This window comes from Gorilla gorilla, chromosome 18, assembly GCF_029281585.2.
Source record: "Gorilla gorilla gorilla isolate KB3781 chromosome 18, NHGRI_mGorGor1-v2.1_pri, whole genome shotgun sequence".
In the NCBI taxonomy this organism is placed as follows: domain Eukaryota; kingdom Metazoa; phylum Chordata; class Mammalia; order Primates; family Hominidae; genus Gorilla; species Gorilla gorilla.
In genome coordinates, this window is record NC_073242.2 from 119695665 (window position 1) to 119721904 (window position 26240).

Sequence of the window (26240 nt, forward strand, 5' to 3'; positions counted from 1 at the left end):
GTCCTGCCGACACTTGTCACTGGCTTCAGTTTGCATTTCCCTAATGACTACTGATGTTAAGCCTTTTTTTTTTTTTTTTTTTTTTTTTTGAGATGGAATCTCACTCTGTTGCTCAGGCTGGAGTGCAGTGGCTCAGTCTCGGCTCACTGCAATCTCCGCCTCCTGGGTTCAAGCGCTTCTCCTGCCTCAGCCATCTCAGCAGCTGCTGGGATTACAGGCGCACAGCTCCAGGTCCAGCTAATTTTTTGTATTTTTATAGAGACCAGGTTTCACCGTGTTGGCCAGGCTGGTCTTGTACTCCTGACCTCAAGTAATCTGCCTGCCTCAGCCTCCCAAAATGCTGTGATTATAGGCGTGAGTCGCCGCACCCGGCCAAATGTTGAGCATTTTTTATGTTTATTTTTACTTTTTTCCTTTTAAATTATTTTTGCAGAAACAGAGCCTCCCTGTGTTGCCCAGGCTGGCCTCACACTCCTGAGCTCAAGGGATCCTCCCGCCTCAGCCTCTCAAAGTGCTGGGATTACGGGCGTGAGCACTGCACCCAGTGCTGTTTTTTACGTTCTTGTTTGCATCCATATGTAATCTTTGGTGAACTGTCTAATGAAATCTTTGGCCATTTTTAAATTGGGCTGTTTGTCTTCTTACTGAGTTGTAAGAGTTCTCTGTGTATTCTGGATACGAGTCTCTCTTCAGATGTACGGTTTACAAATATTTCCTCCAACTGCAGCTTGTCTTTTTATTTTCTTAATGTGTCTTTTGGAGCACACATTAATTTTGATGAAATTCATTTTATAAAAAAAATTTTAAAAATAAATTCATTTTATCAATTTTTAAACTTTATAGATTGTGCTTTTGGTATCTCATCTGAGAAGTCTTTGCCAAACCACAGGTCATGTCATGAAGATATTCCCTTTTGTTTTTTCTTAGAAGTTTTCTAGTTTTAGCTCATACGTGGAGGTTTCTGACCCACTTTGGGTTAATTTTGCATATGGTATGAGGTAGGGTCTAGGAGTCACCTTCTGCATGGAGATATTCAGTGTGTCAGTGCCATTTGTGAGAAAGATTATCCTTTTGTCCTTTTCCCTACTGGGGACTTGGCTTCTTTGCCAAGAATCACTTGACCAGATATCTATGCATTGGTTTATTTCTGGACTCTCAATTGTGTTTTGTGGGTCTCTTGTCTAATCTTACACAGCATCACACTGTGTTCATTACTTCTGGTTTACGTCAGTTTTGGAGTTGGGAACTGTGTGTTCTCACCTTTAATCTGCCTTTTGAAATTTATTTTGGATCTTCTGAGTCCTTTGCCTTTTCGTGTAAAGCGTAGGATAAGTGTATCAATTTCTGCAAAATAAAGCTTGCTGGAATTTTGGGAAGATTGCTTTGAAGCTGGAGCTCAGTGTGGGAAGAACTGCCATCTTCACAACGTGGAGTGTTCCCGTCTGCAAGCCTGGCCTCTCTCCACCCGCTTATCTGTTCCCCTCCCTCCCTCGATGGCAGTGTTCTGGGTGCTGCTTCGCGGTGCTGCTGTCTCCCACACTCCGGTCGCCTGTGTCTTTGCTTTCCCGTCTGTGGGTCAGCCTAGATCACGCCCGTTGACTGTGTCTGACTTTTTTCCTCTTTTCTGCTGCGTCTTGTTTAGTAGGTCTATTGAATGAATTCATTTTGGATCTTGTGTTTTTCAGTTTTATGATTTTTTGCAGTTCCACTTCTCTTTGCAATTCTCCATCTTCCCCATGTTGTTCATCTTTTCTTTTAAATTCCTTAATCTGCTTATTGCAGTGATTTGAAGGGCCTTGTCTGGCGATTCAGACGTTTGGATTTCCTGAGACTTCTTCCCTTCAGTTGGGGATCACATCTTTGTGTCCTTACATGCTTTGTGACTTTGAAGGGTTCCAGTCTTTGTGTTTGAAAGAATTATGTTATTTCTTCCCCGGAGATTCCTGCCTTTCTCTGCCAGGCAGCTGCGGTGAGGCACTCGTCACTGCAGTCCAGTGAGGAGATGAGATGGGCTGGGGCTGGACCGTGGCATCGGCATCCGTCGACCCCAGTTTCAACGCCGTGTGGGCGAGATCTATCCTGTGTGTCCTGGGCCTCCCTTAGGTGCTGACCCCACAGCACGAAGAGTGCCCTCCTCCCTCCGCCACACCCTTCAGTGCTCCGCGTGGAACACCGCGGGTAGAGAGGGCCACGAAAGGAATGCGGCTAACCAGCTCTTCCTGAAGCTTTATGGGCGACGCGAGAACCCGCTAACGAGTGAGGAACTTAAAACATATTTATATGTAAGCAAGAAATGTTTATTATGGAATAAAATATAAAATTCACATGACTCTTTTAAATAAAAGACTTCACCCGTTCACTAGTCACTGCATGCCTGTCCATACTGGGAAGCATGCTGACTTCAGGTCTGCGGGCAGCGGGCCCTCCTGCCAGCTTCCCCGAGGTGTACATCCGCCCTCTCTGTGTAGCTGGAAGAGCCTGACCACTCACGTCTCTCCAGGCCACAGATCCCGAAGCCCTTTTCTAGCTCTGTTCACGAGTGCTCTTCCCCTCACTGGCCAGACACAGCTGTCCCGCACAACATGGCTTCTGTGGGAAGGGGTCAGAGTTTGAGGCACCCCTTTTAGACGGGAGGCGCTGCAGACTCTTGAATGTGAACCATGAGAACGCTGTGCCTGGAGCCAGGAGCCTCCGCCACGGGCCCCTGTGCCAGCTCATCTTCCCACGCAGTGCTTCCTTTCCTCCGTCGCCGTGGGTCTCTGCCTGCTCATCTCCCTACCGAGTGCTTCCTTTCCTTCGTAGGTTTGGGAAAAGTTCTTAAGTTCTGAAACGCCGCGGATCAATGTCTTTATGGCAGTGCCTACAATATACACCAAGCTGATGGAGTACTACGACAGGCATTTTACCCAGCCGCACGCCCAGGATTTCTTGCGTGCAGTTTGTGAAGAAAAAATTAGGTAAGTGAAAAGAGCCCACTTTCTCGTTTAGAAAGTCTTAAAGATCAACAGACACGACTTATTTCTAATAAGTCACTCCTACTAAGTTCTGGGAAGCAGTGCTTTCCATTTCCTTTCAATGTTCCCTCTCTCTCTACCCGTCTCCGTCTCTACCTCTCTAACTGTCTCTCTCTCTTTCTACCCGTCTGTATGTATATCTGTAATCTCTTCCACGTCGATAGCTGCCTGGATTCTGTATCGCTGTCTCTGTCACACTCTGTCTCTCTATCTCTCTCTGTCTCTCTTTGTCTCTGTCTCTCCATCTGTCTCTATCTCTCCATCTCTCCATCTGTCTTCTCTGTCTCTCTTGTCAGACTCTCCATCTGTCTGTCTTCTCTCTGTCTCTCTCCATCGCTCTTCATCTATCTCTCCGTCTGTCTCTCTGTCTTCTCTTTCTCTCTCTCCTGTCTCTCCATCTGTCTCTCTCTCTCCATCTCTCTTTGTCTCCGTCTGTCTGTCTGCTCTCTCTCCTGTCCGTCTCTCTCTCTGTCATGGCATCTGAAGGAGAAGGGTGAGGACAGTGAGCTGACCCGCTTGCTCCTGCTTCGTCTGCCCACATGTCCCACGGTGCCTGCCTCTACTATGCGGTTTCTCTGCCTTTGTGGGCAGCCCTGTGAGGCCTCCTGCCTGGGGCATGTTCTGCTGTTTTTCCTCTCAGCCCCGCTCCTCCCCTCCCAGCTCCCTGGATAAACCCCTCCCTCCCAGGACAAGCTGATCTTTTGGGCCACCCAGGGGCGTGTTTGCTCTGCACTCTCCCATGAACCTGCAGGCGTGGGAACGTTTCTTTTCCCTCGTGGCTGTTGAAGTGTGGTTCACTAACTGGAAACGCACACGTGTGGCTCAGTGAGTCTTCACACGCATCACAGGCCCGCACCTCCAGCAGAGTCGTGGGTGGGGTATTTTTTCTTTTTGCGAGAGGGAGGGGTGGCGTGGCGGGTGCACTGCAGGAACTGAAGGCTCCACTGCCATCCAGTTTCCAGTGGGATGTGTGTGTCTGTGGCTGCCGCGCGCTCCTCCCAGTCCCCAGGAAGTGCACAGGGACGCGGCACCTTTGTTCCTGGAGAGAATTCCGGGTTGTCCAAGGCACATGTGTGAACCGCTTCGCTCTCTTTGCCGTTCCTTTGCCCCTTTTCTGTGAGGCCACCAGAGCCCATGGTTTTGCTACTGCTACTGCTGGGATACCCTGGGGCTGGGCAGGCCCCGAGCTGAGCAGGACGAGCACAATGTTTTACCAAATCTAAGGAACCCAGGGCAAGAACGAGGTCAGTGAAGGAGAGGATCAGGTGATTTCTGGGGTGACAGAGGCAGTGAGACCTCGGCCATCTGGGTCTCCCAGCGGGGGTCCTGTCAGTGGTGCCTCCTCGTAAAGCAGGGGCAGCAGCAGGGACCGCTCCGCTCAAACCGCAAACAAAAGCGCCTTCCCTACTGCCCGTGAGGCTGTGGGAAATGCTTTGTGAGAGCGCGGGGACTCGGAGTTCTCAGGGCCCGTGTTCTCCTGCCAAGCCTAAGCTGACCCTGTGAGCCAAGATGGCTGCAGTTCTGCGGGTGGTTCTGAGCCCCTTGGATGTGCCCGGCCCCACCCCTTGGGTGCCGCGGCCATTCATCCACGTCCGCGTTCTGCTGCAGAGCCTGCAAGCTGAGCCGGCTCTAGTCCCCGGATGTGCCTGGCCGCAGCCTGCAGCGCCGTGGCTGTTCACCCGTGATCAGCTCCGTGGTCGGCAGCTGCACGGTCACTGCTGTTCTGAAGCGTGGTTGTGAACAGCGCGGGAACTTTGCAGGGGACACCGCGGACCCTAAGCACATTGTTTACCCTCATTAGCTGTTGGACCTGCTTCCTTCTAAAATACACCCAACAGATCGTTTTCAAAAAACAAAGTCACGCCGTAGCGCAGACTGCAGCGTTGGTACCGGGTGTGGCACAGTGGTGCTGTGCCCACGGCCTGGGGCTCCTGCACTCGTGAAGGAGCTGCCACTTTTGCAAGCAAGGGCCGCGTCCTGAGGGGCTAAACCTGCCGCCTTTGCACGCAAGAGCCACGTCCCGAAGGGCTAAACCTGCCTTTGGTTGTGCCGCGTAGGCTCATGGTCTCAGGCTCAGCCGCCCTGCCCCTCCCAGTGCTGGAGAAGTGGAAGAACATCACGGGCCACACCCTGCTGGAGCGGTATGGCATGACCGAGATCGGCATGGCTCTGTCCGGGCCCCTGACCACCGCCGCACGCCTGCCAGGTACGAGCACTTCCCACAGCTGTGTTCCTCTTCCACTGTGCCCTGAGCCCCCCAAGGTGGGCCAGTCTCGAACCACCCACATTCGGACTGAAGGGCGGCATGGAGGACGCTCCCCCGTGGGACAGGCCACTCGGCCAGGAGAGCACCCAGGATGCACTGCGACCTGTCCCCTCTGGGTAGATCAGCCTTCTCCCAAGTGTCAGTCGGGTGGATGGGGGAGGTGTCTGTGCTGGCCCCTGGCTGGATGACTGGGGAGACAATGGGAAGAACAGCAATGTCTGGAATGCAGGCGTCAGTGCACGTCTCAGAGGAAGGCGGGGGGCCATGCTGCTGGCTCCAGACCACGTCAGCAGTGGTGGGAGCCTCCGTCTGTCTGGAGTCCGGGTGCCACACAGCGCCAGCAGCAGTGCCAGGAGAGGTGGGTGTGGTGGGCAGGGTGGGATGAGTCAAGCACCTGTCTTCCTTCTCTAGATGTGGGCTCCTGATACCGGGCCCCTCTTGTCCAGCCTTCCCTAACATCCCATTCTCACTTTCATCTGACCCAACCCTTCAAGCCCTGGGTCCTCCGCTGGGACTTCTGGGAACAGAGCCCACAGCTGGGGGGCCACCCTGCTTCTTTCTGCACAGCCCTTCCAGTCTGTCTAGAGTAGAAGAGAGATCTCAGTGCAGACTTAAAATGAGACCATCCCGCACATCTGTCTGTGCAGCTGCTTACCTGCAGACCCAGTAGAAATTCACCCCTCTGGCGTGTAGCTCTGTGTGTTTTAAGAAACATCATCACAGTCAAAATAGAGAAGGGTTCCTCGCCTCAGAAACTCCCTTCCTAGTGCTCAGCACCTCCTCCACCCCCGAGGCCTGACCCCTTGTTCCTGTTTCTCTTCTTGTGGTTTTGCTTTTTCTGGGAGGTCACGTGGCTAAATCCTGCAGGACGTGGCCTCTGAGCCTGTCTGCTTCCGCCCGGCTTCTGCCCGCAGTCAACTGCCTGTGCTGTGTGCATCAGAGTTTGCGCCTTTCCCTGCTGAGTGGCATCCGTGGTGCTTCCGCCCGTGGTCGCCTGTGCTTTGCGCGTCAGAGCTCGCGCCTTTCCCTGCTGAGTGGCATCCGTGGTGCTTCCGCCCGTAGTCGCCTGTGCTGTGCGCGTCAGAGCTCGCGCCTTTCCCTGCTGAGTGGCATCCGTGGTGTGGATGCGCCACCGCTTGTGACCCTGTTTAAAGCAATGACACATAAGATGTTATCAACATTTGTGTGCAGGTTTCTGTGCGAACGTGGTTTTTTATTTCACCTGGGCAGATACCTAGGAGAGAGATTGCTGTGTTGTCTGAAGCTTTCATGCTGTTCTCCAGAGCGGCTGCACCATGCCCTTCCCCCTGCAATGGGTGGGAGGTCACGAGCACCTGCTGCTCCAGCAGGCGGTGGTGGTGTCTTGTTGAGTTCATGATTCTCTCATGATGGGTGGCCTTGAGCACCTCTTCCTGTTCGTGTCATTCCGTTTTCAACCGGGGCCTTTGTTTTCTTGAGTTTTGAGAGCTTTTAAAATTCTGGACCCAAGTGTCAGCTGTGCGATTTTAGATATCATCTCCCAGCTTGTGGTTTGTCTTCCCATTCACCTAACAGCGTCTTTAAAATCAGGAGTTTTAGATTTTGGCCCAGTTTATCAATTTGTTTCATGAATTGTCTGATGTCATATCTAATAAATCCTCACATAGCCCAAAGTCACAGAGAATAGTTTCAGCTCTTAGGTTTGGGACCATGATCCATTTTGAGTTAATGTTTGTACATAGTGCAAGATACGGACCACAGTTCTTTTTTAGTGTATGAATGTCTAACTTTTTAGCACTGTTCGTTGAAAAGACTCCCTTCTCCATCGAACAGCCCTTTGGATCTTTGTTGAAAGTCCATTGACTCCTGAGGGGTCGGCTCCTGGGCTCTGCTCTGTCCCATTGCTTTCCGTGTGCCCTTTGGCTCATTCCGTGCCTGCTTGGTTCCTGGGACTCTACGGTAAGTGTGGACATGGGGGTTCAGGCCCAGGCAGGGACCAGCTGGTGCCAGGCAGTGATAGGGTGCTGGGGCCTGCAAGGTGAGTGTGAGGGCTGGCTGGCTGCTGGGCTGGGAGGAGGAGAGACTGTAGGCTCAGGCCCCTTTGCTGGGCCTGGGGAGCCATGGGGGCTGTTAGGTGTATTCTGAGTGTAAAGTCTCTGTTTGGCTGGGGCATCCTGAGCAGAATGACAGGGCCGTGGCAGTGAGATCCTCAGCTGCCGTGCAGAGCTGCCAGTGGGGTGGCCGCACAGAGTGCAGTGCCTGCTGCAACAGGGCCCAGGGCAGTGGGCAGGTGGGGGCATGTTGTGAAAAGAAGTCAGTGTGAGTGATGAGAAATACATCCTAGTCTCAGACCCCAGGAAACCGCCATCAGTGCTGGTGGCCCCTGCCCTGGGCCGGCTCGCACGTTAGTCTCAGACCCCAGGAAACCTCCGTCAGTGCTTGTGGCTCCTGCCCTGGGCCGGCTCGCACGTTAGTCTCAGACCCCAGGAAACCGCCGTCAGTGCTCGTGGCCTCTGCCCTGGGCCGGCTTGCACGTTAGTCTCAGACCCCAGGAAACTGCCGTCGGTGCTCATGACCCCTGCCCTGGGCCGGCTCGCGCATTAGTCTCAGACCCCAGGAAACCGCCGTCAGTGCTGGTGGCCCCTGCCCTGGGCCAGCTCGCACGTTAGTCTCAGACCCCAGGAAACCTCCACCTCCGTCAGTGCTAGTGGCCCCTGCTCTGGGCTGACTCGCGCATCTCCACGATGGCTGCGGCACCAGCTGTTTCTTCGGTGGCTAAAGCTCTCTGGTGGAAATAAGATGGGGACCTTGAAATCAAATGTGACTGGTCCGTTGAGTCTCTGTCCTTATCGTTGTCCTTCTTAGTAGGATGTGCTGGTTTTGTCCAGTGCCACTGGCCACAGTCACCACGTAATATGGACGGAATGAGCAAAGCCCGGCTCGCTGAGGGCTGCAGGCTGCAGGCAAGTGAGGACTGAAAGGGTAATGGGCTCCGGGCTTTGTCCTCTCTTTGTTCCGGACATGTGAGCAGGACAAGTTCTGTGTATTCAGAATCTGTCTGCACAGTTTGTAGTTCACGATGACTGTTCATCCACAGCATTGCTTTGTGGGCGTCCTCTCTTTTGATCTTCTCGAAACAGCCCCTGCGATGGGGTCATTTTTTCCACTCACACACAAGAACCCATGAGCCTGCCCACGGTCACGCGGCTGGTGAGTGACGCACTTCCCAGGAGCATGGTGGCCTCTTTGATGGCCCTGACTAGAGAAGATGGACAGTGCCCCCCTAGCCTTTTTTACTGGAACAGATACAAGGCTGAGAAGCTGAAACCAGGAGCAGCCCAGGGACCGCTGTCCACACCGAGGGTGCCAGGAGCAGCCCAGGGACCACTGTCTACACCGAGGGAGTCATGAGCAGCCCAGGGACCACTGTCTACAACGAGGGCATCAGGAGCAGCCCAGGGACCGCTGTCTACACCGAGGGAGTCATGAGCAGCCCAGGGACCACTGTCTACACCGAGGGCGTCAGGAGCAGCCCAGGGACCGCTGTCTACACCGAGGGAGTCATGAGCAGCCCAGGGACCGCTGTCTACACCGAGGGCGTCAGGAGCGGCCCAGGGACCGCTGTCTACACCGAGGGGGTCATGAGCAGCCCAGGGACCGCTGTCTACACCGAGGGCGTCATGAGCAGCCCAGGGACCACTGTCTACACCGAGGGAGTCATGAGCAGCCCAGGGACCGCTGTCTACACCGAGGGTGTCAGGAGCAGCCCAGGGACCACTGTCTGTCTACACTGAGGGAGTCATGAGCAGCCCAGGGACCACTGTCTACACTGAGGGAGTCATGAGCAGCCCGGGGACCACTGTCTACCCTGAGGGAGTCAGGAGCAGCCCAGGGACCACTGTCTACACTGAGGGAGTCATGAGCAGCCCAGGGACCACTGCCTACCCTGAGGGAGTCAGGAGCAGCCCAGGGACCGCTGTCTACACTGAGGGAGTCAGGAGCAGCCCAGGGACCGCTGTCTACACTGAGAGCGTCAGGAGCAGCCCAGGGACTGCCGTCCACACCGAGGGTGCCAAGGAGCAGATAGTAGCCCAGAGGCCCGGGGGAGGCTCACCTTCCCCACACTGGAATCAGAATTCCTAGGCGAACAGGAAGGAGCCCCAGACAGATGGCACAGGGAGAGGAGTCCCCGGCTGAGTAGGGAGATCCAGAGACCCTGAAGCTTCAGGGTTATTGGGCAAGAAACCTGAGTGCACCAATCCCCGAGTCTTCAGCTACCGACGGCAGGTTCCCTCGGGTGCCAGGGATGCTCCCTCTTCTCTAAGGCAGAGCCCACGGCAGGTTCCCTCGGGCGCCGGGGAAGCTCCCTCTTCTCTAAGGCAGAACCCATGGCAGGTTCCCTCGGGCGCCGGGGACGTTCCCTCTTCTCTAAGGCAGAGCAGGTTCCCTCAGGTGCCGGGGACACTCCCTCTTCTCTAAGGCAGAGCCCACGGCAGGTTCCCTCAGGCACCAGGGACGTTCCCTCTTCTCTAAGGCAGAGCCTGACGGCAGGTTCCCTCGGGCGCCAGGGATGTTCCCTCTTCTCTAAGGCAGAGCGTACGGCAGGTTCCCTGGGGCGCCGGGGACGCTCCCTCTTCTCTAAGGCAGAATCAAATATCTGTGATTTTATCCTTGCCTTTAAATCACCAGCAGTGTGAGTTCTTTGGTTTGGAAAAAAAGTAAGTAAAGTCGCCTCAGCATTAAATCCAACATGCCCCACAAAAACTCCAAAATGCAGCCTCCTGAGCCATGTTTCTAGAGGGCACGGTGGAGGAGAGCCTTCCTCACTCTCAGGCTCTAACCCCCACCCTGGTGGCCGTGGCCTTGACCCTTGGGTCGGCTCCAGCCACAGGCTCTGAGCTCATGCTTAGCCTCGCTGCGCAGTGCACTGTCCGTGCTCGGGAGAGAGAGAGAGAAGCCGGGTGGAGGGTGAGCTCTGTCGTGTGTTATGGTTACGGGCCTGCTCCGTGCGGTTCCTGTGGAGGGAGATGAATAATTCATGGCCGACCACTGCTGGGCCTAGTCACACTCTAATTGGAGGTTGAGCTCAGAGGCACTCACGGCTCCTGGGCCGCTCTGTGGCATTGACAGGGAGCTCCAGGGCCTCATTGGCGGTTTCCGTTCCCTGGGTCCCAGTCCCCAGTCAGAGTTATCAGGGAGGGGCTGGCTGACAGCGATTTTAGAGGTGGGCTGTGGCAGGAAGGCAGTGCCCCCCACCTGCCTGCAGCTGCGCTCCCATCTACATTGGCCTTTGCGGGGCCAGCCTCTGTCCACTCCCTTGAGCTCTCATGTCCACACTGTCACATGTCCGGGGCACAGCAAGCGGCACCTGGAATGTGGGGACCCCTCCCTCGAGCTCTCACGGGTGGCATCTGGAGTGTGGGGGCCCCTCCCTCAAGCTTTCATGGGTGGCACCTGGAGTGTGGGGGCCCCTCCCTCAAGCTTTCATGGGTGGCACCTGGAGTGTGGGGGCCCCTCCCTCAAGCTTTCATGGGTGGCACCTGGAGTGTGGGGGCCCCTCCCTCAAGCTTTCATGGGTGGCACCTGGAGTGTGGGGGCCCCTCCCTCGAGCTCTCACGGGCGGCACCTGGAGTGTGGGGGCCACTCCTTGAGCTGTCATGGACAATACCACTGCTTGGCTTCTGCAGAATCCAGACACCATCCCAGAGCCTCTTCAGCCTCTGCAGATGGGGTGGGACGGCCACACGGCCTCCCCACCTGCGGCCCCCGCCCCTACCCCAGCCGTGCCGTGTCCTTGCGCTGTGTCCCCGCCCCAGTAGAGGCATCACCAGGAAGAGGCGAGAGGCTGCCTGTGATGGTCCTCTTCTTATGAAACGCCCAGAACAGAAAAACCACGGACGCGGACAGCAGACCTGGTGCCAGGTCTGGGGAGGGAGGGTGTGGCGGTCGTGGGCCGTGCGGGAGTTCTGACTGGGGGGAGCGGGGGGCTGTGCAGTGTGTGTGCGGAACACCGCCGTGCCGCGCACTGAAATGGCAAGTCATGTGTTACGCGGGTTTCACCCCCATTTAAAAATCTTCAGAAGCAAAACATAAAGGAGGAGAAAGGATGGAAGAAAGGGGGCTGAAGCCGGCCCCGCCACACCCCCGATAGTGGTGACACGGGTTTCTGACCAGAGTGGAGGTTCGGGGCGTCTGCATACTTGGAACCACAGAGAACTCCCGAGGTGACACTCCGCACACCATGCTAGCCCGGCTTCGCCTGCAGGACCCCAGGTGTGGACAGGCCCAGCAGGATCAGCAAGACCGAGCTGGGCACTGACAGCCCCTCACCAAGCGTCTGGAGGCCGGGACGCCCCATGGATTGCAGAGTTCGCTGCACTGACCCTCGATGCTGACCCTTGAGGTGCTGGAAATCTCAGCGTGGACTCAGACATGATAGGCGTTCAGGCACTGCCCTGACGCAGGCCAGGGCAAAGGCCTCACGCCCCGGGGGTAGACAGGAAGTCCCACCTCTGCTCTGCCCCCAGGTCATGCCCTTGCTGACGCCACATTGCCAGGGCCGCACTCCATGAGCAGCCTCTGCTGTCCCACCAGCAGCCTAAACCACGGGCAGAGCGAGGCTGCGGCAGCCCTGCGTGTGCCGGCGGGACACGTCTTGCCACCTGGGCTCTGCCCCCACCCCGGCCAGTGTTAGATATGATTTTAGCCACGTTGAGACTGTGCAGGTGGGATGGATACACTGAGCAAATCATGGGAGTCTAATAAATGAGCCACTACAAAGTGTGGTCCACCTGCCATGCAGAGTTCAGGACAGCCCCTCCTGGGGACATAGGGCAGATCCTGCCTTAGCCCGCCGTGTGCCGGGCACACACAGGTCCCCTCATCGTGGACAGCCCCGGGGCCATCAGGGCAAGGCGCCAGCCCTCCCTGCCAGCAAGTGTGTAAAAGTGGGAATGACACCAGAATCCGTGGGCAGCTGTGAGGCTTTGGGAAGTAACTGGGAAAGTGATGTATGAGGGGCCCAGGGCAGGCCAGGCCCAGCGTGCCACGTGAGTGCCTGCTGTGCCATGTGGCCATCACTGTGGCATCGGCTGGGCCTGAGCACACCGTGCTTGCCAGCCACGTATCGTGTGGCTTTTCACCTGCTGGTGCCTACACCATCTTCTCTCTGGGTCACAGGGCACGTCGCTCCCTCCACACAGACTCCCGCACGTGGCACACGGGAGCTCAGCGGAATCCGAGCTCAGTGTGCGCTTCTCTCCTCCAGGTTCCTTTCACTCCAGCCTCCCCTTCAGTGTTTCTCCTCTCCTGTAGGTTCCGTGGGGACCCCACTGCCTGGAGTACAGGTGCGCATTGTCTCAGAAAACCCACAGAGGGAAGGCTGCTCCTACACCATCCACGCAGAGGGAGACGAGAGGGGGACCAAGGTAAGCCACTCTGCTCTTGGCAGGTGGGTGGCCGTGTGTCCAGGCTAGGCGCCCCCAGGGTGGTTACACTGGTGCATCTTTCCCCTGGAGGCAGACTCCCCTCCACGCAGGGGACCGGCCCCCTGGACACTGCAGGTGCCAGCTGGTGTTGCCAAGGGCACCGGCTGGTGTTCTGGGCCCTGCCTGCTGTGTGTCCGTCTGTGCGTTCACAGAGCAGTGGGCAGAGGGAGCCCAGGGCAGAACGCCAAAGGGACTCACACCCGGGCACACAGCTCCTCCCAGGGGCCCTGTCCACGGGGACAGGCTGACGTGGGCCATGATGGCCTTGGCTAAGGGGAAGAGATAAAGAGCAGAGGCCGTTGTTGTTGATGGGAATCTGGTTAGAAATATGAACTGGCCTGACCCTGGCACCCGTCCTGAGGGGACACTGACCACAGGCCCCCAGAGTAGGTGTGGGGAGATTCACGGGGCCCTGCACGTGGAGGTGGGCGCCTGTGCAGTGCTCTGTGGCTGCCTCCTTGTCTTGTGCGTTATTCTAAAACTGACAAGGGTGAACAAGAACAAAGGACATTGTCTCATTTCTGTGAGGATTTTAACATGAGAATCTGCTCATCACAAGTGAACTCATCACAGAGAAAGGTTTAGGGATTATGGGGAAATGGAATCTTGATTTAAAAGGAGATTATTTTCTCTAAAGCCAGTATCCACACCTGATACCACGCATGATTGACTGTGTTGCCCTGAGGTTTTCAAAGATCGAGGGATCCTGAGTCTCATCTCTGTGCATTTCCTTCTCTGTGACACCATCTTGGCCCTCATAGGCACGACTGAGCTCCCTATGCAGAGGCTGAGGGGCCGTGGGCCTTGCTCTCGTGAGTGAACAGCCACACGCCCTCCTTGTACCTTGGTTTCCACACATGACCATGTGAGGGTTGGAGCGATGGTCGCGGTTGGACGTTTGAGCTCCAGCAAACAAGTAGGACATGGGTGGCTTTCAGTGTCATTAAATGACACTGAAAGGTGCAGTGGCTGCACCTTGTGTGGAGGGCCACCCGCAGTGGGCTCTTATCCCCCCTCGCCCTGAAGTGGGCATTCTGTTTCCCCACGGAAACCTCTCACCTGGGGCCACCTGCAGTGGCTGCACCTTGTGTGGAGGGCCGCACAGTGTGTCCCACCTGGCCTGGGCCACCCGCAGTGGGCTGTTATCCCCGTGGCCCCCACTGTGGCCCCCACAGAGCCATGGGGCAACTTCCTGAAACCCACCTGGGTGGCTGCCCCTTGCTATACCCACCTCCCCTGCCCTCTGTAGGGCCCCAGCCCATGCTGTTGTCCTGACATGCCTCTCCTGGGATTCCTGCCTCTGCCCTGCTGGTACTAGGCTGCTGGCCACACCCCACATCTCGGGTTCCTGAATACACCGGCCCTTCCTGGCTCTCAAGTCTGTGCCCTGCGGTGCCCCTGCCCCCAACTCGAGGACCTCCCAGCTCAGCCAGTTCCAACCCTGTCTGCAGGGACGGGGCTCAGCCTGTGCCTGGGTTGGGGACACCATCTAGTCAGGAATGTCCCCAGCAGAGAGCAGAACATGAGTGGCGTGTGGAGGAGTGAGACGCCCCGTGGCTGGGCAGCCCTCTCCAGGTGTCAGTCAGCTGACGCTCCTGCCTCTGAGCACCTGCTCTGCCGGAAATGGCAGAAATGTCGCCAGAGAAAGGGGCGGAGCAGGGGTGGGGAGCATTTCTGTCTTAAATTAAAACAAAACTTAACTGCTTCACACCTGCGTTGGCTGCCGCGCCACCTGATTGCTCCTGCCTGAATTTCTTTAATTATTTGTGTGTGCTGCTTTCTTCCCGAAACAGGCTTGAAATAGAAGGAGCAGCCTCAGCTACCTAGGCACCCTGACAGTCAGAGACACCGCACAGGGGCCTGTGCGACAGGCATGCAGGAGACCCTGCAAGGTGAAGCCGCACAGATGCTCCGGGGTGGCTTAAATCTCCATGTACGGGGGGTTTGCACCTGCTGACAGCAGGCCCGGGAACATTTCCAGTTCAGCCAAGGAGTCGGTGCAGCAGGCGGAGTACAGCTGCCCTGCGGGGCCTGGCTCTACCGGGGGGCCGAGACCCTTCGTGGGGAGGAGCACAGCCTGAGGGCCTCAGGGTTTGTGCCCTCCGACACCTGAGATTCAGGGCTTCCAGAGGGGTGGGTGGGCGCCCCAGGACGACCAGGTGATGGCATGGGCGCTGTGAACTCTGAAAAGCCCCAGCATCAGGGACCTGCTGCTCTCTCATGTGAAGCGACTCCCCACCCCACGCTCACAGTCGCAGACGCACTTGGTACTTTCATCTGAGTCTCACGCAGTAGCCCTTCTCTCCACAGCATCCCAGAGCCCAGGGGTGCCCCTCACTACCATGGTCCCGGATCCACATGGCTCAAGTGAGGCTGTGGCCGACGGCTGGGCTGTCCGATCCACTCTTCTCTGGGCCGAGGCATGGGTCCCGGCCGGCGTCCCTCCCCAGAAGGGCTCCCTCAGGACCAGTCATGAGAATGGCCATCCCTAGGCCTCTGGAGTGACTCGTGACTGTTCTTGGGCAGATGATCAACCAGGCCTTCAGAGCGGAATTAAGAGGCTTGGTGTCATATTTGTCAGGAAACAAAGTACCCGCAGGAAGGAATGTGCCCTGTGGGGATGGCAGGACACCTTCCCAGGATCATCCCCGGGGCCAGAGTATCTGGACCCTCCCCAGGTGGCAGCTGGCCTGCCAGGCCCAGGGCTCAGCCTCCTCCATCACTTCGCTGAGGGGCTGGCTCCTACCATTCCCTCACATCCTGTGACGTATCACGGGTATCACACGCACATGCAGTGCGTGCACAGGTATCACGTACACATGCATTGCACTCACGGGTATCACACATACACGCAGTGTGCACACAGACAGCACATGTAGTACGCATGGGTATCATACACATGCAGTGCACACAGGTATCACGCACGCAGTGTGCACACTGGTATCACACATGCAGTGCATACATGGTTATCACGCAGTGCGTGCACGGGTATCACACACATGCCTAGTATGCGCATGGGTATCACACACATGCAGTGTGCACACAAGTATCACACACACATACACATTGTGTGTGCACAGCTGTTACACAAATACACACAGAAAAAAAGACCTGATGGAAACCCCAAAAGTCAATATGGCTGAGCTCCAGGCCGGACTCCCTGACGATGTCATAGGACGTGGGGGCGCGTGTGCACACTGTGTATATGTGTCTGTGATACCCGTTTGCACACTGCATGTATGTGTGTGATACCCCTGTGCACACTGCATGTGTGTGTGATACCTGTGCGTGCACTGCTCATGTGTGTGTTACCCGTGTGTGCACTGTGCATATGTGTGTGATACCCGTGCGTACTCTGCGCATGTGTGATACCCGTGCACACACTGAGTGTATGTGTGTTACCTGTGCGCATGCTGCATGTATGTATGTGTTACCCATGTGCTCACTGTATGTATGTGTGTGAGATACCCATGCGCACACTGTGTGTGTGATACCCATGCATGCACTGTGTGTATGTGTGTGATACCTGTGCACATACCGTGTGTGTGATAACCGTGCACGCACTGCGTGTGTCACACATGCGCGCACTGCACGTGTGTGTGATACCCATGTGCGCACTGCATGTACGTGTGTGTTACCCGTGTGCAACACTGCATGTGTATGTGATACCTGTGCACGCACTGCATGTGTGTGTGTGATATTTGTTGAAAAGACTACCCTTTCTGCATTGCATTGCCATTGCCACTTTGCCAAAAATTAATTGGACATATTTGAGAGGGTCTACATATAGGTCATCTGTTCTGTTCCCTTGATCTATGTTTCCATTCCTCTACCGACACCACATTGTCTTGACTGTTGTGGTTTTATAGTAGGTCTTAACAATTGTAGTGTGATTTCACCAGCTTTATTCTTTCTCATAGTTGTTTTGGTGCACATATTAATTTTAGAATTAGCTTGTCTAGCCGGGCCTGGTGGCTCACACCTGTAATCCCAACACTTTGGGAGGCCAAGGTGGGCAGATCACCTGAGGTCAGGACTTCAAGACCAGCCTGACCAATATGATGAAACCTGTCTCTACTAAAAATACAAAAATTAGCCAGGCATGGTAGTGGGTGCCTGTAATCCCAGCTACTCGGGAGGCTGAGGCAAGAGAATCACTTGAAACCAGAAGGCGGAGTTTGCAGTGAGCCGAGATCACGCCACTGCACTCCAGCCTGGGCAACAAGAGCAAAACTCTGTCTCAAAAAAAAAAAAACAAACAAAAAAAAAAAAGACTTAGCTTGTCTATATCTACAAAAAGTTCTTTTGAGGTCTTGATTGGAAAGCCAGGTGTAGTGGCTCATGCCTGTATTCCCAGCATTTTGGGAGACCAAGGCAGGCTAATCAACTTGAGACCAGGAGCTCAAGACCGGCCTTGCCAACATGGTAAAACCCTGTCTCTACTGAAAATACAGAGTTAGCCAGGTGTGGTGGCACACACCTGTAATCCCAGCTACTCGGGAGGCTGAGGCACAAGAATTGTTTCAGCCTGGGAGATGGAGGTTGAAGTGAGCCAAGACTGCACCACTGTACTCCAGCCTGGGGAACAGAGTGAGACTGCCTCAAAAAAAAAAAAAGAGAGAGAGATGTTGATTGGAATTTAGCCATTCTGATCAGGGAGATCACTTGGGGGAGAATTAACAATTACTATGCTGAGTCTTCCAATCCATGAACATGGTATGTCTCTCCATTTACTTAGATCCGTGAACACGGTGTGTCTCTCCATTTACATAGATCCGTGAACACGGTGTGTCTCTCCGTTTACTTAGATCCGCAAACACGGTATATCTCTCCATTTACCTAGATCCGTGAACACGGTGTGTCTCTCCATTTACTTAGATCCGTGAACCTGGTCTGTCTCTCCATTTACATAGATCCGTGAACACGGTCTGTCTCTCCATTTACATAGATCCGTGAACACAGTATGTCTCTCCATTTACTTAGATCCGTGAACACGGTTATGTCTCTCCATTTACTTAGATCCGCAAACACGGTATGTCTCTCCATTTACTTAGATCCGTGAACACGGTGTGTCTCTCCATTTACTTAGATCCGTGAACCTGTTGTGTCTCTCCATTTACATAGATCCGTGAACACGGTATATCTCTCCATTTACATAGATCCGTGAACACGGTATGTCTCTCCATTTACATAGATCCGTGAACACGGTGTGTCTCTCCGTTTACTTAGATCCATGAACACGGTGTGTCTCTCCATTTACTTAGATCCGTGAACCTGGTGTGTCTCTCTATTTACATAGATCCGTGAACACGGTATATCTCTCCATTTACATAGATCCATGAACACGGTATGTCTCTCCATTTACATAAATCCGTGAACCTGGTGTGTCTCTCCATTTACATAGATCCGTGAACACGGTATATCTCTCCGTTTACATAGATCCGTGAACACGGTGTGTCTCTCCATTTACATAGATCCGTGAACATGGTCTGTCTCTCCATTTACTTAGATCCGTGAACACGGTCTGTCCCTCCATTTACTTAGATCCGTGAACACGGTATGTCTCTCCATTTACATAGATCCGTGAACACGGTCTGTCTCTCCATTTACTTAGATCCGTGAACACGGTCTGTCTCTCCATTTACATAGATCCGTGAACACGGTCTGTCTCTCCATTTACATAGATCCGTGAACACGGTCTGTCTCTCCATTTACATAGATCCGCGAACACGGTATGTCTCTCCATTTACTTAGATCCGCAAACATGGTATGTCTCTCCATTTACTTAGATCCGCAAACATGGTATGTCTCTCCATTTACTTAGATCCGTGAACACGGTATGTCTCTCCATTTACTTAGATCCGTGAATACGGTATATCTCTCCATTTACATAGATCCGTGAACACGGTGTGTCTCTCCGTTTACTTAGATCCGTGAACACGGTGTGTCTCTCCATTTACATAGATCCGTGAACACGGTGTGTCTCTCCGTTTACTTAGATCCGTGAACACGGTGTGTCTCTCCCTTTACATAGATCCGTGAACACGGTGTGTCTCTCCGTTTACTTAGATCCGTGAACACGGTGTGTCTCTCCATTTACATAGATCCGTGAACACGGTGTGTCTCTCCGTTTACTTAGATCCGTGAACACGGTGTGTCTCTCCATTTACATAGATCCGTGAACACGGTGTGTCTCTCCGTTTACTTAGATCCGTGAACACGGTGTGTCTCTCCCTTTACATAGATCCGTGAACACGGTGTGTCTCTCCGTTTACTTAGATCCGTGAACACGGTGTGTCTCTCCATTTACATAGATCCGTGAACACGGTGTGTCTCTCCGTTTACTTAGATCCGTGAACACGGTGTGTCTCTCCGTTTACTTAGATCCGTGAACACGGTGTGTCTCTCCATTTACATAGATCCGTGAACACAGTGTGTCTCTCCATTTCCTTAGATCCGTGAACACGGTGTGTCTCTCCATTTACATAGATCCGTGAACACGGTCTGTCTCTCCATTTACATAGATCCGTGAACACGGTATGTCTCTCCATTTACTTAGATCCGCGAACACGGTATGTCTCTCCATTTACTTAGATCCGTGAACACGGTGTGTCTCTCCATTTACATAGATCCGTGAACACGGTGTGTCTCTCCATTTACATAGATCCGTGAACACACTCTCCATTTACATAGATCCGTGAACACGGTGTGTCTCTCCATTTACATAGATCCGTGAACACGGTGTGTCTCTCCATTTACATAGATCCGTGAACACGGTGTGTCTCTCCATTTACATAGATCCGTGAACACGGTCTGTCTCTCCATTTACATAGATCCGTGAACACGGTTTGTCTCTCCATTTACTTAGATCCGTGAACACGGTATGTCTCTCCATTTACTTAGATCCGCGAACACGGTATGTCTCTCCATTTACTTAGATCCGCGAACACGGTGTGTCTCTCCATTTACTTAGATCCGTGAACACGGTGTGTCTCTCCATTTACATAGATCCGTGAACACGGTCTGTCTCTCCATTTACATAGATCCGTGAACACGATATATCTCTCCATTTACTTAGATCCGTGAACACGGTATGTCTCTCCATTTACATAGATCCGTGAACACGGTCTGTCTCTCCGTTTACTTAGATCCGTGAACCTGTTGTGTCTCTCCGTTTACATAGATCCGTGAACACGGTATATCTCTCCATTTACATAGATCCGTGAACACGGTATATCTCTCCGTTTACATAGATCCGTGAACACGGTGTGTCTCTCCATTTACATAGATCCATGAATACGGTCTGTCTCTCCATTTACTTAGATCCGCAAACACGGTATATCTCTCCATTTACATAGATCCGTGAACACGGTCTGTCTCTCCATTTACTTAGATCCGTGAACACGGTATATGTCTCCATTTACTTAGATCCGTGAACATGGTATATCTCTACATTTACTTAGATCCGTGAACACGGTGTGTCTCTCCATTTACATAGATCCGTGAACACGGTCTGTCTCTCCATTTACTTAGATCCGTGAACACGGTATATGTCTCCATTTACTTAGATCCGTGAACATGGTCTGTCTCTCCATTTACTTAGATCCGTGAACACGGTATATCTCTACATTTACTTAGATCCGTGAACACGGTGTGTCTCTCCATTTACATAGATCCGTGAACACGGTCTGTCTCTCCATTTACTTAGATCCGTGAACACGGTATATCTCTACATTTACTTAGATCCGTGAACACGGTGTGTCTCTCCATTTACATAGATCCGTGAACACGGTATATCTGTCCATTTACTTAGATCCGTGAACACGGTATATCTCTCCATTTACATAGATCCGTGAACACGGTCTGTCTCTCCATTTACATAGATCCGCGAACACGGTGTGTCTCTCCATTTACTTAGATCCGCGAACACGGTATGTCTCTCCATTTACATAGATCCGTGAACACGGTCTGTCTCTCCATTTACTTAGATCCGTGAACACGGTATATCTCTACATTTACTTAGATCCGTGAACACGGTGTGTCTCTCCATTTACATAGATCCGTGAACACGGTATATCTGTCCATTTACTTAGATCCGTGAACACGGTATATCTCTCCATTTACATAGATCCGTGAACACGGTCTGTCTCTCCATTTACATAGATCCGTGAACACGGTGTGTCTCTCCATTTACTTAGATCCGCGAACACGGTATGTCTCTCCATTTACTTAGATCCATGAACACGGTGTGTCTCTCCATTTACTTAGATCCGTGAACACGGTGTGTCTCTCCATTTACATAGATCCGTGAACATGGTCTGTCTCTCCATTTACATAGATCCGTGAACACGATATATCTCTCCATTTACTTAGATCCGTGAACACGGTCTGTCTCTCCGTTTACTTAGATCCGTGAACACTGTCTGTCTCTCCATTTACATAGATCCGCGAACACGGTATGTCTCTCCATTTACTTAGATCCGCAAACACGGTATGTCTCTGCATTTACGTAGATCCGTGAACACGGTATGTCTCTCCATTTACTTAGATCCGTGAACATGGTGTGTCTCTCCATTTACTTAGATATACTTTGGTTTCTTCTGTGTTGTATTCAGCATATAGATGCTGTACGTGTGTTAAATTTATACGTAAATGTTTCTTCTTTTCTTTATTCCTCCTATTTCTTCTCCTTTTCCTCTCCTTTTTCAACTATTGTAAGTATGGCAGGTGGGTATGGGGGGAGAGTTGTTTGCTTTTTTGAGACAGAATCTTGTTCTGTCGCCCAGGCTGGAGTGTAGTGGTACGATCTCAGCTCACTGCAACCTCTACTTCCTGGGTCTAAGTGATTCTCATGCCTCAGCCTCCCAAGTAGCTGGGATTACAGATGTGTGCCACCACACCTGGCTGATTGTTGTATTTTTAATAGAGGCAGGGTTTCACCATGTTGGCCAGGCTGGTCTCAAACTCCTGGCCTCAAGTGATCTGCCCGCCTCGGCCTCCCAAGGTTCTGAGATTACAGGCATCAGCCTCTGCACACAGTCACGTTTTTGTTGCTGTTGTTAGTTTTCAGCTGTTCATTGCTAGTAGGTAGAAATAGAATTGATTTTTGTGTGTTGGCCTCAAATACTTTAGTTGTTACCTTGCTAAATTAACTTACTAGTTTTAGGAGATTTTAATAGACTTCTTGGGAATTTCTACAAATACAATCATGTTTTCTGCAAATACAAACAGTTTTATTTCTTCCTTTCCAACCTGTATGACCAAAGCCCTGACTAGGACTTTCAATACGATACTGAACAGAAGCAGTCCGAGTGGACCTTCTTATTTCTGATCTTAGGGAAAGGATTCAGTCTTTCAGCAAGTGTGTTAGTTACTGGCTTTTTGCAGATTCCGTTCTATCTATAATGTGCTTAGACTTTTTATCACTAAATGTATGTTGAATATTTTCAAAAAGTTTTTCGGTATTGATGGACTTTTCTTTATTAGGCTGTTAATATGGTAGATTACATTGAGCCAAGCTTTCATTCCCAGGACAAACCCCACTTGGTCCTGGTGGGTCATTTTTTTATATGTAGTACTGGATTTGATTTGCTAGCATATTGCTGAGTATTTTTGCATCTGTATTCATAAGAAATTTTGGTCTGTAGTTTCCCATTTTTGTACTTTCTTTGGGTTGTGTTTGAGGGTGATGCTGGCCTCATTAAATGAGTTGGGAAGTGTTCTCTCCTCCTCTTTTTTTTTCTGGAAGAGATTGTGTAGAATTGGTATTATTTCTTCTTTCAATGATTGGCGGAATTCACCAATGAAATCATCTGGGCCTAGAGGTTTTCTTTTCTATTATTATTATTTTGTGTGTGGGGGATAAGGTCTCGTTCTGTCACGCAGGCTGGAGTGCAGTGGTGCAATCATAGCTCACTGGAGCCTTGAACTCCTGGGCTCAAGTGATCCTCCTGCGTCAGCCTCCCAAGTAGCTGGGACCACAGGCATGTGCCAACATGCCCAGCTAATTTTATATTTTTATTTTTGTAGAGTTGGGGGTCTCACTATATTGCCCAGGCTGATCTTGAACTCCTGGCCTCAAGTGATTCTCCCTCCTCGCCTCCCAAAGTGCTGGGGTTACAGGTGTGAGCCACTGTGCCCTACCAACGTTTCTTTTTTGAAAGAAAAAGAACTATGAATTCAATGTCTTTAGTGCTTATAGGACTGTTCGGGTCAGCTGTTGCATCTTGGGTGATTTTTGGTGCTTATCATTTTTGAGGAATTGGTTCATTTAATCTGTTAAATTTCTTTATGTAGAGTTTCCTTTCAGGCCACGAAACCATTAACAAGTTGATTAAAAGGTTAATAAGGGAATTACCATCTTAACCTTTTAATGGTTTCAGGGCCTGAAGTTATGTGGCTCCCATTCCTCATGTTGGTAATTTGTGTCTTCTGTTTCTTTTTTCTTTGTTATCCTTGCTAGAAGTTTCTCTGTTTTATGGCTCTTTTTTCAAAGAAGTCACTTTTGGATACATTGATTTTTCTTTATTGTTTTTCTGTTTTCAGTTTCACCAGTTTTGTTCTTGGTTTCTTCTACTTGCTTCTGGCTTTTCTCTTTTTCTAGTTGCTTAAGGTGAAGCTTTAGATTATTGATTTGAGACCTTTCCTCTTTATAATGTGTACATTTAATGACGTACGTTGCCCTTAAGCATTGCTTTAGCTGCATCCCCAAATTTATATATAATATATATATATTTTTTTCTTTTTGAGACAGAGGTTCGCTCTCGTTGCCCAGGCTGGAGTGCAATGGCATGATCTTGGCTCACTGCAACCTCAGCCTCCCAGGTTCAAGCAATTCTCCTGCCTCAGCCTCCTGAGTAGCTGGGAGTACAGGCATGCGCCACCACGCCCAGCTAATTTTTTGTATTTAGTAGAGATGGGGTTTTACCATGTTGGTCAGGCTGGTTTCGAACTCCTGACCTCAAGTGATCCACCCGCCTCGGCTTCCCAAAGTGCTGGGATTACAGGCATGAGCCACCACGCCTGACCTAAATTTTGATATATTTTTATTTTCATGTAGTTCAAAATATTTTTAATGTTCCTTAAGACTTCCTCTTTGACTTGTGGATTATTTAGAAGTATAGCACATATTTTCCAAATAGTTGGATATTTTTCCATTATCTTTCTGTTACTGATTTCTAGTTTAAGTCCATTACAGTCAAAAGACGCACTTGGTATATTTCAATTCTTTTAAATTTGTTAAGTTGTGTTTTATGGCCCAGAATGTGGTTTCTTTTCAAGAATGTTCTGGTGTACTTGAAAAGAGTATATATTCTGCCCAGGCGCAGTGGCTCACACCTGTAATCCCAACACTTTGGGAGGCCAAGGCAGGAGAATCAGTGCCCAGGAGTTTGAGCCCAGCCTGAGCAACGTAGTGAGACCCCATCTCTACAAAAAATTAAAAAAAAAAATAGCTGGGCATGGTGTTACATGCCTTTCGTCCCAGCTACTCAGGAGGCCAAGGTGGGAGGATCGCCTGAATCTGGGAGTTTGAGGCTGCAGTGAGCTGTGATGGTGCCACTGCACTCCAGCCTGACAGAGCAAGTGTGTCCTGCTCGTTTTAGTAAATGTGTGTTCTGTAAATTAGATGAAGGTGTTTGATCGTGTTGTTCAGTTCTTCTATATCCTTGCTGGTTTTCTTACCACTTGTTCTGTTACTAAGTGAGGGGTTGAATTTTCCAACTATAACTACCTGTTTCTGCTTTCAGTTTTTGCTTCATATATTTTGAAAGTCTGTTGTTTGGTACATTCACATTTATAATGATTGTGTCTTATTGGTGAATTGACTCTTAATAACATTTAATGCTCTGGTAATGCTCTTTGCTCTTAAGTTTACTTTGATATTAATATAGCTATTTTAATTTCTCGATTGGAGTTTGCATGGTATTTATTGTTTTATCCCTTTACTTCCAACCTACCTGTGTAATTGTATTTGAAGCAAGTTTCTTATACACAGCATACAGTTGGATTATGTGTGTTTTTTAAATCCAGCCTGACAAGCTTTGTAATTGGTATGTTTAGACCATTTACATTTAATGTAATTATTGATGTGCTTGAATTTAAGCCTACCATTTTACTATGTGTTTACTATTGTTCCCTGAGGGTTTTATTGCTCAACTTTACTGCCTTCTTTGAGGTTATTTTTTCATATTCCATTTTAATTTGTCTCTTAAGTTTTTGACCATAAATGCCTTTGCATAGTTTTTTTAGTAATAGTTCCAGAGACTACCATATACATACTTCCTTTTTTACAGTCTACTTAAAGTCAACATTTTAACACTTCCAGAAGAATGTAGAGCCACATCCCTGCCTCCACATCGGTTACTTACCCTCTGCCTTTAGCGTGTAGTCAGTGTAATACCTGTATTTGTTGTAAACTCCGTTAGACAAAATGGTAATTTTTGCTTTCAACAGCCAAAAATATTTCAGAGAACTTGAGAAGAAAGGAACTCAACTTCATTCATCCAAATATTTGCCACTTCTGTTGCTTTTCCTGTATTCCCAATGTACCAAGTCTCCTTCTGATACCAGTTTCTTTCTGTCTGAAGGACATTCTGTAGGAATTCTTTTAGATCAGATCTGCTTGCAACAAATTACCTTATTTTTCCTCATCTAAGAATGTCTTTATCTTCCTTCCTGAAGATATTTTCATTGGATTAGGAATTCTGGGTTGACAATTATTTTCTTTCAGCACTTTAAAAATATGATTCTTGGCTGGATGTGGCAGCTCACGCCTATAGTCCCAGCACTTTGGGAGGCCAAGGTGGGAGTGGATCACCTGAGGTCAAGAATATGAGACCAGCCTGGCCAACATGGGGAAACCCCGTCTCTACTAAAAATACAAAAATTAGCCCGGCATGGTGGCACACACCTGTAATCCCAGCTAGTTGGGAGGCTGATGCTGGAGGATTGTTTTTTGTTTTTTTGTTTTTTTTTTAATTTTTTTATTTTTTTATTTTTTATTTTTTATTGATCATTCTTGGGTGTTTCTCGCAGAGGGGGATTTGGCAGGGTTACAGGACAATAGTGGAGGGAAGGTCAGCAGATAAACAAGTGAACAAAGTTCTCTGGTTTTCCTAGGCAGAGGACCCTGCGGCCTTCCGCAGTGTTTGTGTCCCTGGGTACTTGAGATTAGGGAGTGGTGATGGCTCTTAACGAGCATGCTGCCTTCAAGCATCTGTTTAACAAAGCACATCTTGCACCGCCCTTAATCCATTCAACCCTGAGTGGATACAGCACATGTTTCAGAGAGCACAGGGTTGGGGGTAGGGTCACAGATCAACAGGATCCCAAGGCAGAAGAATTTTTTCTTAGTACAGAACAAAATGAAAAGTCTCCCATGTCTACCTCTTTCTACACAGACACGGCAACCATCCGATTTCTCAATCTTTTCCCCACCTTTCCCCCCTTTCTATTCCACAAAACCGCCATTGTCATCATGGCCCATTCTCAATG

The 26240-nt window shown here is 51.0% G+C and overlaps 1 protein-coding gene across 7 annotated transcripts in view; it reads left to right on the top strand.

Annotated features, from left to right (window-relative positions):
• The window catches only part of ACSF3 (acyl-CoA synthetase family member 3), a 69191-nt gene that overhangs the window by 15725 nt on the left and 27226 nt on the right, over positions 1–26240 (top strand). For all 7 annotated transcript variants that reach the window (XR_010131648.1, XM_031002782.3, XM_031002783.3 and 4 more), the window contains 3 exons: positions 2803–2957; positions 5072–5220; positions 12574–12686. Coding sequence is in view for 6 of the 7 variants with exons in the window: in XM_031002782.3 (XP_030858642.3) it covers positions 2803–2957; positions 5072–5220; positions 12574–12686 (417 nt within the window). In the remaining variant the exon portion in view is untranslated. The remainder of the gene's footprint in view (positions 1–2802; positions 2958–5071; positions 5221–12573; positions 12687–26240) is intronic.